At 42.1% G+C, this 14,300-nt stretch overlaps 3 protein-coding genes across 5 annotated transcripts; 2 read left to right on the top strand and 1 right to left on the bottom strand.

Annotated features, from left to right (window-relative positions):
• The first annotated feature begins 144 nt into the window (after positions 1-144).
• Positions 145-6,850, top strand: tepsin (TEPSIN adaptor related protein complex 4 accessory protein). Of its 3 annotated transcripts, none has more exons than XM_078278604.1 (13): positions 145-247; positions 759-831; positions 1,283-1,374; positions 1,519-1,612; positions 3,186-3,253; positions 3,332-3,413; positions 3,949-4,020; positions 4,124-4,312; positions 4,501-4,687; positions 4,834-4,947; positions 5,060-5,138; positions 5,234-5,368; positions 5,486-6,850. In XM_078278604.1, the coding sequence occupies exons 1-13, from the start codon at positions 209-211 to the stop codon at positions 6,131-6,133; spliced, it is 1,872 nt and encodes a 623-aa protein (XP_078134730.1). In that variant the 5' UTR covers positions 145-208; the 3' UTR covers positions 6,134-6,850. The 3 variants fall into 3 exon arrangements, with proteins under 3 accessions (XP_078134730.1, XP_078134731.1, XP_078134729.1); XM_078278605.1 differs by having other exon boundaries at positions 4,121-4,312; positions 5,060-5,129; XM_078278603.1 differs by having other exon boundaries at positions 4,121-4,312.
• A 402-nt stretch (positions 6,851-7,252) lies between these two features.
• On the bottom strand, positions 7,253-10,147 carry LOC144535863 (protein VCF1). Its single transcript, XM_078278607.1, has 3 exons — positions 9,434-10,147; positions 8,863-8,968; positions 7,253-8,586 (listed from the first exon to the last, which is right to left on the bottom strand). Exons 1-3 carry the CDS (start codon positions 9,448-9,450, stop codon positions 8,329-8,331), a joined length of 381 nt encoding a protein of 126 aa, XP_078134733.1. The 5' UTR covers positions 9,451-10,147; the 3' UTR covers positions 7,253-8,328.
• Positions 10,148-11,494: 1,347 nt separating this feature from the next.
• On the top strand, positions 11,495-14,237 carry amz2 (archaelysin family metallopeptidase 2). The gene is given in 6 exon segments (XM_078278606.1): positions 11,495-11,734; positions 12,075-12,175; positions 12,492-12,508; positions 12,510-12,659; positions 12,856-13,032; positions 13,618-14,237. Coding segments are annotated over 6 exon segments (651 nt in total). The 5' UTR covers positions 11,495-11,690; the 3' UTR covers positions 13,780-14,237.
• The last annotated feature ends 63 nt before the right edge of the window (positions 14,238-14,300 follow it).

Raw genomic sequence — 14,300 nt, 5'->3', positions numbered from 1 at the left:
GGCGTTTGTCACCGTCAATCAAAGTGTCAGCACTAGCTTTCCTGAAGTTGATTCGCTGTTTTTCGACCTTTAGGCGTAACCACCACGCCAATAGACTTTAGGATAGCTACCTGCGGTTTCATTATTGGCTAGCTGTCACCTCGAGCTCCGCCTTCCCCTCGTACCCCTCAGAGGAAGATGAGTAACCCGCAGCCTGGATTGCTAAATCATGGCAACATTTTTGGAACGATTAGCTTTTCTTCAGAAAGTAAGTGCTGTTTACGGTCATTAACGTTACTTAAAACCAGTAGCAGCTAAACGGAGCATGACGAGCATGACGTACGTTAACGTGTCCAATTGAAACTGTTAGCCAAGTGCCACCACTAGCTTGCTATTAGCCAGCTAACTTAGCTAACAGCAAGAAGAAACACATTTGGCAATTGCACTCGTCTCCATGTAATTTCTCAGTTGACATGTCAGCTTGTTTCGTTGAAGTTTTAAAGCAGCAAACAGGCTGTATGTACTGTTATAACTGCCTGTTTGGCCAATGCTGACCTGGAACTCAGATCCTGGTGTTATGCCAAGTTTGTGTGTGTTTGTGTGTGTGTGTGTGTGTGTGTGTGTGTGTGTGTTTTTCACCGTTAATCAAACTGTAAAGTACACCGGTTAGATTGCAATCACATGTTTTTGTTTGTGGACTGTGCAATGCTCGTGGGATACGTGTCAGCTTTGCACATGTATCACATTTGTTTTACCATCATCTTTTCCACCAACTGAAGGTCCCGACTCTGATGAAGGCTACAGCAGATGATGAAAACCCCTGTCCTGGCTACCTTTTCCAAGAGATTGGAAGTATCCTTTGTCAGCTTCTGTTGTGGCTCAGCCAGCAGCTGCAACCTCTGACAATAATATACGATATATATGTTTTATGTCAAATGGAAAATGACAGTTTAAGTCAGATGTTTGTTGTTATTAGAAAACCTAACAACAACTCTTCATTGAGAATATATGGATGTGAATCCATGGTTTAAATTTGAATCCAAAATCAGGACAGGATTTAAAGTTTATTGCATAGATTGTATAAAATAGGTTTATTGCCCTTAGTAGGAGTTGGTAATTAAAACAAAAAAGGGCACATCTTACATTTCCACACACAAATAGACACACCAGCAGGAAAGTTTTCTTCACAGTTATGCTGTTATCTTCTGGTATTCTAACCAGGGAAGAATCACTTTGACCAAATCAAACATATTGAGTCTATTACGCTATGGTATGAATATCCTTAACCATCATCACACTGTAGAAATCTCCCACGAGTCTTCAGGTTGCAGTCAGTGTTTGTTGGAGTACCTTCTAGAGAGGCTGCAGGTGGAGTCCTGTCATGTGAAACTTAAGGTGAGAACAGTGTTATTATTCAAGTTTCTGTCTGTAATATGAAACTGTGAAGTGGAGCCATAATGTATTAAGTTTCAAATGTAGGTTATTCTCCTCCCTTTCCTGTCTGTGAGTAACTCACTATTCATGCTGCTGGTGTTTCAGGTGCTGAAGATCTTTGTCCATCTTTGCGGTCATGGCTCAAACCATTTCCTAACAGAACTTCGTAGGAACTCCACCTTCCTCCAGCAAGCATCAGGTCAGACATTGGTCACTTGTGGTTTTAGCTCTGATTTGTCTTCAACACGTTCACGGAATTGCAGAGGACAACTCCCCTTGCTAAGCCATGGCAACAGTGCGCATCTCTCCTGCGCACTGTGTAAAAAGTTCAGGGAAAAGTCTCATTCTCTCTCGACTGCGAGTCCAGGCATTTGACCCAGACATGGTTGCTGTTCGGGCGTTAACAGAGGTCCTTTTACATTCTTAAAGTGCTCATATTATGATTTTTGGCTTTTTCCCTTTCCTTTATTGTGTTATATATCTTTTTGTGCATGTTATAGGTTTACAAAGTGAAAAAATCCACCCCAAAGGGACTTACCATCTTCCAGAGAAAACACTGTTCACAAACTGCTCCAAACAGCTCTATTGTAGTCCAGCATTTACTTCCGTGACGAACGTACGTCACTTTGTAACACACGTTGTAATGCTCGCCTAGCTGCTAGCGTGGCACTTCCTCAGGCCGGCTACACACTGGATGCGTCGCGTGAGCGTGTCGGCTGCGTGGCGTGTCCGTTTTTATTTCGGCTCCCATGTTAACAGGTTAGCGCTTACACACTGCCTGCGTGATACGCACGTCTCAGGCGCGGCTCGAGCCGCGTCGAAAATGCGTGCATGCTAGAAATAGAACCGCCGCCTATTTTTCACACGCAAGTGTGTTGGAAGCGTTTCCAGGCAAAATAGAATGGGAAAAGATGTTTATATGTCATTTTGACACTAATACATATTAATAAATTACATGTTGATGTTTGAAAGTAAATAGGTTTTTATATAAATGCAGATATAAACGTAATTATCAATTTTCTAATATTGCACCTGTCAATACAGAACGAAATATTCTGTAGCCTATTTTGCCGTCAATACTGCCGACGTTGTCTTTGCTGTAATCAAATCAGTATATATTTATGTATAACATGGTGTTTCATTTTATCAATGGGCAACATACATGTGTACAGACAAGGCTAGCAGCAGCAGCGTCGCGTCAGACACGTTTCCGGTGTGTAAAGACAGAAAAATCCACGCAGCCGCCATGCAGCTGACACGCAACAGAAACGCCACGCAGGCAGTGTGTAGCCGGCCTCATGCTCTGCAACTGACAAGCTAGCAGTACTTACTGCGCATGTGCAACTACCAACAAAGGACAACGAAGTGTGATGTCTCACTCTGTAGCTAAAACGAGAGCTCAACACACAGGGTGAAAAGAGGAGCTGCAGCAATGTGCAGTACAACAAAAAGATGGTGGTTTCTGAAAATTAAACCACATAAACCTATTCTGGTACAACCTCTAAATACAATTATGAATGAAAATGAGCATAATATGAGCACTTTAAGTCAACTGACGAGTAAGATAAAAGTGACCCAATGCTGATTCACTCTTTGTTAAATGTACTAGCAAACTTAAACGTAAAGCATTTAAATAAAAAATAAAAACATAAACCAGCAGATGAAGCATTTCTGTAAACCATGGACAGTGCCACAGTGTTGACCCTGTCATCAAGGAAACGTCCAACATCACCTGAACACTCACTCGCTGTCTGGTGTTTTGGCTTTTTAAGTTTACAGCGGCCCTCCTGATCCTATCCACGGCACAGCGTTGTACCAGAAAGTGAGAAATACAGCACAGGTAAGACGCAAGCTTTATTTTATCATCATGTCAGTCATATATCTGTGGCATCTAGGCAATTTGTACCTCTATTTGCAGGAAGTGGCCAGGTTGCTTTTCACAGATACAATTTCGGCCAAAGGTGGCATCTCCCCGCTCAACCTAGCCCCCCCAACAGTGGGTGAGTAATAACAAACACCTAATTTAATAATAAGGACCGTACATCCTACAATTATTTACTAAATATTTTTTTAGGTTTACTCTATTTTACAAAACCTGTAAATAGTGCATGACTTGGTCTGGCTAATCAAACTAACTAAACAGCTACAGTCCAAAGAACAGGGTTAATTAGGCAAATAAGATTTTTTTTGGGGGGCATTTTTAGGCCTTTATTTTCACAGGACAGATGAAGACATGAAAGGGAAGAGAGGGGGGGAATGACATGCAGCAAAGGGCCGCAGGTCGGAGTCGAACCGCTGCGTCGAGGAGTAAACCTCCTATATATGTGCGCCTGCTCTACCAACTGAGCCAACCTGGCCACCAGAACCCATTTTTTTTACTGTCATATGTAATAATACTGTCAATCATCTGAAATATTAGAGAGAGCAGAGTGTCTGTAAGCAGCTGGAATGATTTAAATCAGGTACATAAGGTTCTTTGTATTTTGTAAACTGAAAGCCTTGAGTACAATAGGTCTCCTGTGTCTTTCTGTCCAGGTATGGGCTCAGCAACTTCCCACAGGTCAGGAATGCAGGGCTTTGGATACAGTCCAGGGAAGCAGGGGGCAGGTGAGTGATAGACCACCACGCATACGCCGACACAAATCCAGTCAAACTTATCTTCTGTGTACATTTCTGGACCTTTTATGTCTGTACCTGGGCCTCCCAGCAGGCAGTGACTCACTCCTGGATAAGATCCAGAAAGCTGCAGAGGTAATGGCCAGTGCTGTCCTTCCCCCAACTGAACACCAGGGCATCCGTCTGCATGACAACCATTACCGAGCCGTAGTTGTGCCGTCCGCTCCCATAGAGGTGGCGGTGCCTGCGTGTGCCTATAACCTGCCTGCTCGAACACCAGAAGGTGAGACATTGTTGGTGTGATGGAAACCTGGGCTTCCTGTTTCTAAATAGTAGGCTTGAATCTCAAATATATTGCCGGTGTATGTATCATTGATCTGCTCACTATGTAGCAGTGTGGCAAGGCTTATTTGCGTATGATTTAAAAATGTTCATTTTGACACCTAACTACCGTGTGTCTTAACCACACAGCATTGACCCAGCGGTGCCCAGGGCAGGTAGGAGGCGGCTGGGAAGAGAGCGACAGCTGCAACAGCTCCTCTCACAACTCTTCTCAGGACACCACAACTAACAGCAGGGCCTCTGTGGGCAGCAAGTCAGCTGGTACCGGGAGTCATTCGGGGGCCAGTAGAGAGAGCAGTGGGGACCTATCGGAACGGTGAGTGTCTAAAATCACACTGTAGTCCCATTTGAGAGCTGGTGGATTAGTCTTTGAATGTCCAGTGTTAGCATAAGATAACACACATATTCTCACTTTCTCCACATCATTGTCATTTCTGCCTCACACACTGGCCTGGTATCCAGGGTGGAAGCTTTGCAGTTGGGGGACTGTGGCCAGGAGATGGCGCTAATCAGCAGGCTGACTGAAGGGTCCAGAGTTTTCCTGTCCAGAGAGGAGAGCCAGCACTTCATTAAAGAGTCAGTGTGTCTCAAATCAGACTGAGAATACTGCTTATTCTCCTTTTTTCAAATAAACTGTATTATTTGTCTATTTTCTTTCTAAATGGCCTGATTTCTTGTCTTCTGTCAGGTGCTCCATTCTCAACTGCGAGGTCGTGGTGGAGTTGCTCTCAAGCAAGCTTCAGGATCCCTCAAACACTGTTAAGATGGTAGCAATGGTTAAGAGTCACCAAAGATCTAGGTTTTCTTTATTATAGCGTGCAACCCTAATATACATATCTTGTTTGTCCTCCCAATCCTGCAGCGGGCACTATGTGCTGAGTCATGCCTCCTGACCTCTGACCTCCTCTCTCTGGAACAAATGTTTGGAGCTACACATCGAAGGCTCCGCCAGCTGAGCGACGGGGCTCCAGGACCTGTGGCCAACAAAGCCACTAAGGTAAGAGAGAGAAATAAAGAGAAAGCTACACACATGGTGAAGACTGATAGAACAGAACTAGATAATACTCAAAATGAGGGTGTATTTTTTATTTTTATTTGTATCACCTCTTACCAGATCCTGCGACAGTTTAAAGCTCTGATGGGTGGGTCTGTTCACGCTCCGAGGCAGGATACAGCCAACAGCAGCCATCAGGCAACAACTAATCAGCTTCCCACATCGGCATACTCAGACCCTTTACTACCAACCTACTCTGCTGACAACGCCAACCACAACCATTATCAGCCGGACATCCCACCAAATTGCCCATCTTCCCCCTGTGGTCTGGCCTTGGCCCAAAGAGACTCCTCAGGGGAGCTGATGAATGACGGCCATGAGGAGAAACGTTCTCCTAATCTGCGTGAGTTACTGCAAAACCAGGTGGAGCCAGTCAAGACTGCCGAGTTTAAATTTGTTGCTGAAGAATCCGAGCCTAACGCAGATGGGAGCTCTTCCCCTCCAGCTGAGCCCCAGGGTGAGCAGCCGTGTCCCGGCAGACTGTCCCTGTTTAGCGGCATGGAGCTGGTGACTAAGGGGAAGCCCCTGTGTAAAAGAGAGACGTCCCAGAAAGAGATGGACACGATGGGCTACAGCTTAAGGGAGAATCCAGCTGTGCATAACAGTATCGGCATCAGTGAAACCAGCGACGACGCTCCTTTAATTTGCAATTCAGTTGCATGTGATAGCAGCCAACCCGTATCTGCCTTCTCATTTCTCAACTTTTAAACACTGACTGACCAACATTTTACAGTTGGGACTGTCACAGTTAAACCAATGATGTCTTCATGTATATCCTTCTAAGAAATCTATTTAATTTTTTAAACCAAGTTCAGATCTCTAAGGTTATAACTATACAGTATATAAACAGCAGGTTCACAGTTAGGTTTGGATTTTTTGTTCTTATTTGTATGGTGCCTCTTTGGAAATTGTATTTAAGCAGCAGATTGGGCTAAGGGACAGAAATTTAGGACACGTAACCGTAGTCCTATTAGAGTTACTGCAATCCACAGTTGGCATGAGAAACCCCCTCAACTGTCACACGGGAGGACTATGAGGTAAACGATGTTGCTGTTTGTTTGCTGAGGTCTAATTTCTCAAACATATTTAACAAGAGTGGTTGACTTGCATTACAGATTATTGACAGTTGCTTTATCTCAGGATTCCTTTAAGCTAACCGAAACTGTTACGCCTCTGCAGAACCTCTGAGGGAGAATCCCTTGATTTGTAATTTGCACTACAATTGCTTTTGTTATGGACTCGTAAAACCTACAAATGAGAGTTGTCTTCCATATTTTTTGGTACTAAACTATTATGTCAGTGTAAATGTTATGAGTGTTAGTTTACAAATTATTTATTATGTTCACCCCTGTATTGATTAAAACATACCAGTGAGGATGGTTGTAGAGTGCATGTATATGATTAAAGACTAGTTTGGAGAACTGACGGAGGAATTCATTATTGACATGTTCTGTGTGCATAACCAATGTGCGGAACATCTGCCATCAGCAAAATGCTAAAAAATATCAACAACTTCATGAACGGTTGCTTGTGTAACCAAATAAAAGGCAGATTACTTTCATTATCTCAACAACGTTGTTTCAGTTACATACTGTACTGTGGCGTTGAGGACTGTGGAATGTGGTACACACACTACATGCCAAAATGGTAAGCCAACCTACCGATACATACAATGAACGCTACTGATGTATTTTGTATCAGTGAACACGAGCTATGCTGTAGCACATGCTGAACAATAAAACCTGCTGTATTTTTGTTACAGCACTAACTACTACATAAATGAGTCTTGTACTACTGTATTTAAATGGTATGAGTGACGTGCAGACATAACTTTCAGCAACAATTTATTTCAATGCCAAATGAATTGGAAAATGATGAATCACTTTCACCACTCTCATCACTTTATTTGCAACACAGTGTTTCTGGTCATATTGAACCATACAGAAACAAGTATGGCTGGCAGGCATATGACACATACACACACACACACACACGTGTAAAATGTTATAGAAATAAGCACATGGTTACAAACGTATTGAGAGAGCTTTTCCTTGAGGCTGTTTTTGTTGGACGCACTGTGCTGAGCATTACACTGCCTGAGCCGCAGACTCCAGTGCCTGCTCTCGCAGCTCTATAATTAGCCAGGGTCTAATCTGAGGTTGGATTTTGAGGCTCATGAAGAATCTCTGTTCCATTACCTTAAACCCACTGACCTGCCACGCCAAAACATTTTGGATTCATTCAGATAGTGAAAGTAACTGCAATACACTATAATTTAACGTTGTCACTTTGGTTGGAGAAAACAAAGAAGGCCTATAATGTTATTTTACTGAATTGTTTTAATAATGCTCCTTGGGAGTGAATCCATTAGCCTTCATGAACTTCCTTTGTGAATAGGATCACAACAACTCCCCCTTCACAGACACAAACATGCGGCTGACTTCCTCAGTCGACAGTAAACAGAATGAGGAGTTATTGAGTAAAGTGCTTAGCTTTATATCATTTTGCAAGCACTTTGGTTCATCACACCTTTCTTGTGATTAGCACCAATGAAAATGTCCACGCATCAACGCACGCATGTAAAGAGAGCGATACCTCTTTATAAAGTGCACAGGGTGCGTGCACACACACATACACACACAAACACACTTACACATCAACACTGCACAAAAAAACCACAGTGGTTGGGCCATGGAAAGGCGGATGTGCTTATGGTCTTAACAAATGGTACAAGGTGAGGTGGGGATGAGCCTTTGTGCCCAAAATCTGTAAACCTCCACACATCATCCCCTTCCCCCTGACCCGAGGGTGTCGCTTGAGGCTTTCAAGGAGGAGCCGCAGTGCCAGTAGTGTCAGCACTGATGGGCGAGGGACAAGAGGCCAGGAGAGGGGTCAGGTCACGGTCATGTTGAGCCTGGACGCCCTCTGGTCTGCAGACTACTGAAGTGCGCCTCCCTCAGGACTCTGTTGATGTAGTCGTAGGAGACACTGCTGCCGTCGCCATGGAAACCATGCTGCAAGGAGCTCCCAGAGTCTTCAGGCTTTGGGCTGAGGGAGTACTGGGTGGTGCAGTTGTTCTGGCTGTGTATGCATGGCCTGGCGCTGACCACTATTGCTCTCTCTGGACTACTGATCCCATTACTGCTGTCGCTGCAGGAAGACTGCAAAACCAGGACAGAGATCTGAATTGTAGTTTTGTGGATGGATGCAGAAGCATTGCATGTAGAGTCATAAGTATGTATACACATGATGCCAGGCTGCTTGCTCCATCTATACAGTAAATGTCAATGGGCTTTACGTTAGATAGAGCATAAATGACCTTGGCGGATTTATCCGTTCCCCAAAGAGGATTTCCATCACACTATCAAATGAAATCTGGGTACACCTACATCTGTGTGATGGTCTAAAGATTAATATAAAGATCAATTCAGTCTCACCTCTGAATCCAAATCTGACACAAGCAGGCTGGTACCCCCTCCTGATCTCTTGGCCTGAGGACTCAGCTGTTGGTCCTCCTCACTGTCACAGCTACGGTGACGTTTCCTGTACAAAACAGAAATGGAAGGAAGGAACAGAGTGTTGTGAGTGCAGAGGACAGTAGAGTAAACTTAAAAGTGAAGGAGACAGTGTGACAGAAACTATGTAGGCATGCGGAAAGAGATTGGGCGGAGAAAGGAAGAGTATAAGAAAGAGAGAACATGAAGAGGAACCAAAAATAGCAACACACACTCATATCAGGCAGTTACATGATCAGACATGTGGCGCTCCCATTATGAAAACACATTGATTAATATAGCTACATTCACTGGGGAACACACAGTGTGGATATTACATATATACTGCTTTATCAGCCTAAATTGTCTAGTTCTTGGCTTTTGATTACTGTAATACGTGATTTTGTTACAATGTTGCATTACATGTGATACAATTATTAAATGTAATATTGTGTGCAATGATGAGGCTGTAATAATGACGTCGAAGATGTGTAAAAATAGTTACTCCCGTTACCTGCTGTCAGTCAGCATTTCTGCAGTCTTGACGTATGTTTTTGGCCCAAAAAAAAAGGTTGACACTCCTTGTGAGCCCGGAATGCGTTATCTTATTTTAAAGCTTTGGCTTAGCTACTGCTCCACGACCATTTCGTAGAAACTCAGTATGGCAAGATCCCTCTTATCTCATCAGAAAGTCATGTGAGTGACCAATCTCCGGCTGAAGCACAGGTCGATGTAGGAAAGCACAAACCTCAGCTATGGGCTAGTTCGGACCTGTCACTGTTCCAAGTCCAGTCCGCCCTGCCTACGCCTCGGTTGTGGAACAAACTGCTGCTGGGCGTCCGAAAGCTAACCAGCTAACGTTAACTAAAGGTATTCTCGTTTACGCAGTGAAATCTCGAGTAACTACTCCAGTCATGAAAGCATAGGGAGCAAGCTAGCCTGCTAGCTGCTACAGTGCAATGTTGTATGAGCTAACTACTTTTAGCTAACTGAAAGTTCTTCCGCTTTCGTATTCCGTCAACTTGCCGTTAGTCGTGGTTAAGGTTAACCGTTACCTTGACAGCACTCCGACGCAAGAAACTAGCTAGATAAGTGCAGTTTAAATACATTCAATTTTAATGTTGTCTGAAGTAGGATAACCTATATTCCGAGGTCGTTAGCTAGCTAGGTGTGTAGCAGGCAGCGAGCTTTTCTTCTTTGGTCGTCAACGTTTCCCGAAGTGAAGAGCTCCACCCCTCTGTTTACCTGACGTCACTACAAAGCGGAAACGGCTTCCAGTGTCAATGGCGTCAACCTCAACCATGGATGTATTAAGAGAACCTTAACATGGTGAGCATATTGTGTCTTTTCCCCCCACTAATAAGTTAATTAAGGGGGGTTTTGATTTGTCGAGGACCGTCTTTTGTGTTGTTGAACGGGAGTACATGTAAGGGTTAATGCCACGCGAGGTGTCTATTAGGTAGCCTACGTAAGTTAACGTCGACGACGTGTGAATTGTTTAATGGGTCGTTTATTATTGTGGATTAATCGACAGTGTTTTCCAAAGTTCCATATTGACATGCACCTTAGCTACATAGGCCGACTGATAGGCCTATCTATGTGAGTCATGCTGATATATTTAATTTAATATTTTTTCCTCGTCTTTGCTAACCCGTCCCTCCCTGCCCTCTAACGTGATTTCTGTTTTAATTTAATTTAATTTAAAACAGAAATTTAATATAGTTTAATATGGCTTTTCAATTAACCGCTTTTGTTCACCTGTCTACTATATCTATATATATATATATATATATATATATATATATATATATATATATATATGTGTGTGTATATATATATATAGCTTACACAATAAGATGGCCATTTTTGCCAGTACTTTCTTTTTATTTTTTTAATTTTATATTAATTTATTGAGAGCATTTGCAGTTACAAACAACACGTACACATACACACAACTACAAAATAAATACATAAGCAATTCATATCCCAGGGAGTCTGTAAAGTCCATCAAGGCTAATCAACAAGCAGTCCAATTCATAGCATCCCATTTTTGCCAGTACAATACTGCATATTCTATGTCCATGACGTTCCACTTCCGGGATTGCTCCAGTGCCACCGGAAATTCCGCCGTATGTCACGCTTTTCGGCCAGTTGTCCGTTACCTTTTGCTTTCCTTGTGTTGTAATTTTAAACTCTGGTGGATTTCTGAGGACTATGGTTAACTGCTCCTCAGATCTCTGCAGGGTAAATCCAGACAGCTAGCTAGACTAGAGTTTAGCTAGACCCTCAGACCCTCCTCAGCAGTGCTATGGAGGAAGGTCTGGCAATGCGAGACTAAATACTGCATAACACACTTAAAATAAACGTGTGACCATAGCTTATGTCACTGAATGACCAAAAAATGACAAGACATGCAATAAACTACATTCAAACTACATTGTGGGCTATACAGATGGAAGAGGCATGCACAGTATGTTGCACAGCAGTTTTTTTGAACTCCCAAATGCAGCATGTTACATAGTTGGCTGTTCTTGTAGGTTCCTTTGGGGGAGGCGGGGGCCCAGACAGACCAGTATCTGGAGGGGCTCAGAGAATACTGCCAGGCCTTCTTCTATGGGCTTCCTGTCAAGTTTCTGCCAGCGGTTACTGTGGCTAAAACAAGATGTTCGTTCAGGGTTACAGCAATTCACACAACCTTTAGATCTTCACTGATAAGTTGGGGAGTCGCAAAGAAACTCCTGCACACTGCCTAACTTGCAAAGTCAAATTTAATGGCAATATTTCAATACTACAGTAGACCTTTATCAGGCAAATGGTATGATGGCACTTTTTTCTATACTACCCTAGGTTCATCCACAAAAAATGTAGCCTGCTATTTATGTGATTTGTTTGACTGCAGACCTGTAGACTCTTTGTAAAGGGACCTAATTAGTTAATTAAATGTCTGCAGACGTGAGAGATCAATTTGACTTTTGTTGTTAACACATAAAGTGATGAAGTGTTTACCCATTTCATTTTGTGAGTTTTTTTGTCATGTAGAAATGCAGGAGGATGAGAGGTAAATGCAGTGATCTCCAACCAGGCTGTGCATGATTTTGCTTTGTTATTGTTTTCTTGTGAAATGTGTGTGACCTGCTACGCTTCCTGTTGAATAGGAAACCAAAAGATGCTTTTTATATCATTGGAATCACAATGATTGACCTCTACCCCAATGACTCGTGGAACTTTGTCTTTGGAAAGGCTTCTCTTATTGAGGGTGAGATTTTACCACTAAGCCTTTACTAAGAAAATGTAACTTTCTGTGATTATTAAAGATAGAGGCTACCACACTTGATAATGCGCCAATGCATCTCAAAATACTGTGAATCTGCTGGCAAAATACCGTAATACATTGCTTCATAGTTGAGGAGTATTTTGTCAAAGTAAATCATAAACCATTCATTATTATCAATAGACTCTGATGATGTAATGGGGTTGAACTGCCACTAGATGGTGCTAAATATAAACGTATACAATCCAGGAGAGCTTTTACTACCTGTATCCTCACTGTTGTTTCTCAAACGTGCTTGCAGGAATGGGTGTTTTCAGCTTTCCCCCGGTATGATGACACCTTCCACAGCAGCAGCTATGCTGGGAGGTTGAAGAAAAGGCTTCAGCCAAAGCAGGGGGACTACTCTGTGTTTGACAGATATTACACTCGCCCCATCACCAGCACCCAGCTGTTGCTTTGATCCTGCAAGGTTTCTAAGAGACACGCTCCAGCACTCACTCAGTATTGGTACTATGAACCTTTGAGTAGTCTTTCCAACGGTCCTCCATACCTTTGCTTTTATCAATACTGCTGATAAAAACACTTAACACTGTTGGGGTTATTTTTTGTCCCCTAATGTTTACCATAATGTTACATATTTATATTTATTTTATTTTTTTCATTAGACAATGACCCATGAGATTGGCCATATGTTTGGAATAAAGCATTGCCAGTGGTTGAGCTGTGTCATGCAGGGCTCCAACCACCTGGAGGAGTCTGATCATAGGCCGCTGGATTTCTGTCCCATCTGCCTTCGCAAGCTACAGGTCGCTATCGGCTCCAACATAGCTGATAGATACAAGGTAAAAAAAAAAAAACACTTAATAGAAAACAGATTGTGATGATAAACCCAATTCCATTATTTTTAATTTCTTTTTACAGTAGACATACAGTACAGTGCTGCTCTGGTGTTAAAATGAGAACAGCATAATTACGTCCTGATTAAGACAGGACCATCATGACATTCATTCACAATGACAAGATGAATTTGAACCATAATTAAGTATATTTCAATTCCAGTATGTTTTTCTCATCTATTCTGTTTTGAACATTACCAGTACCTATTACTATGGCAACTTCATTACACTGAAGTAATTTGTTGCAACATTTACAAGGAAGCTTTTTTTTTCTGAATCATAATAGGTTAGTCAAATCTAAAGCCAATCATGTAAGAATCATCGGCACAAATTGGAAATACTTAAAGGTAGATTACACTTATTAGAAGGAGCTGCTCTTCAATATAACAAAGAGAGACTTAAAAATTTGGAGCAATTTTTGCGTTTTTCACCCATGAGTAAGGCTTAGTAAAAGATCTGATTACAGATTAATGCACAGACACGATCAGATATTGTACATTTATGTTCTTTTTTGTGCTCTGTGGTCAACAGACCTCACTGCACTGGATGGAGGGGGATCAGAGTCAAACACCCAGACCAGAGGAGGCCTCTGCCTGTCAGTATGTGCTCCACTTTCCAAAACCCACTGAAGCCTTTCAGACATCCAGACTGTGGCTCCACAGGTGTCTGGACATACTGGGGGGAAAAGATTAACTATAGTACCTGTCCATAAATCAGGATACGATCAGGAAAGAAACCAAACAGCTCTGACCTATTTAAGATACCATTTAAAAAGATGTGCTTAACATTTCTGCTGCTGTTTGATTACAAGACAAGGCAGAATGAAATGCTGAGTTCAGGTAAGTATGTTATAAATCTAAATTAAAGATGCAATATGTACATAAAATATTTTTATGTGAAAGTGTATAAAGAAAAATGTTGCCATAATTATGTGACAAATACAAAAGTAGTTGAATAAGTTGCTTTAAGGTTGGAGTTTATAGAAATAAAACCCTTAATCATGATTGAGTGGTTCAAATCACTATGTTGCTATATTGTGATTGAACACATTTTCATTACAAAAATAGATTTGAGTGTGGTATCTCATATCACATAACAGTGCAATAGTCAGCTTGGTGACAGTTTGATTAAAAAAGAAACACTTAATCACATCTCCTGAGCTTCATGTATTTTCTATAACACGTGTTACAGAATCTGTGCAAATTATTGTTCTT

The sequence above is a fragment of the Sander vitreus genome, chromosome 21 (assembly GCF_031162955.1).
Source record: "Sander vitreus isolate 19-12246 chromosome 21, sanVit1, whole genome shotgun sequence".
NCBI lineage: Eukaryota > Metazoa > Chordata > Actinopteri > Perciformes > Percidae > Sander > Sander vitreus.
This window is presented reverse-complemented; position numbering and strand designations above follow the sequence as displayed.

What these genes read in the sequence shown, in the direction of transcription:
- tepsin (XM_078278603.1), top strand. Translation starts at nt 209, where the DNA reads ATGGCAACATTTTTGGAACGATTAGCTTTTCTTCAGAAA. An exon ending in CCTTTTCCAAGAGATTGGAA is followed by an intron (nt 832 to 1,282) that starts GTATCCTTTGTC and finishes ATCACACTGTAG; the next exon opens with AAATCTCCCACGAGTCTTCA. An exon ending in TGGCCAACAAAGCCACTAAG is followed by an intron (nt 5,369 to 5,485) that starts GTAAGAGAGAGA and finishes ACCTCTTACCAG; the next exon opens with ATCCTGCGACAGTTTAAAGC.
- LOC144535863 (XM_078278607.1), bottom strand. An exon ending in TGTCAGATTTGGATTCAGAG is followed by an intron (nt 8,587 to 8,862) that starts GTGAGACTGAAT and finishes CTGGTTTTGCAG; the next exon opens with TCTTCCTGCAGCGACAGCAG.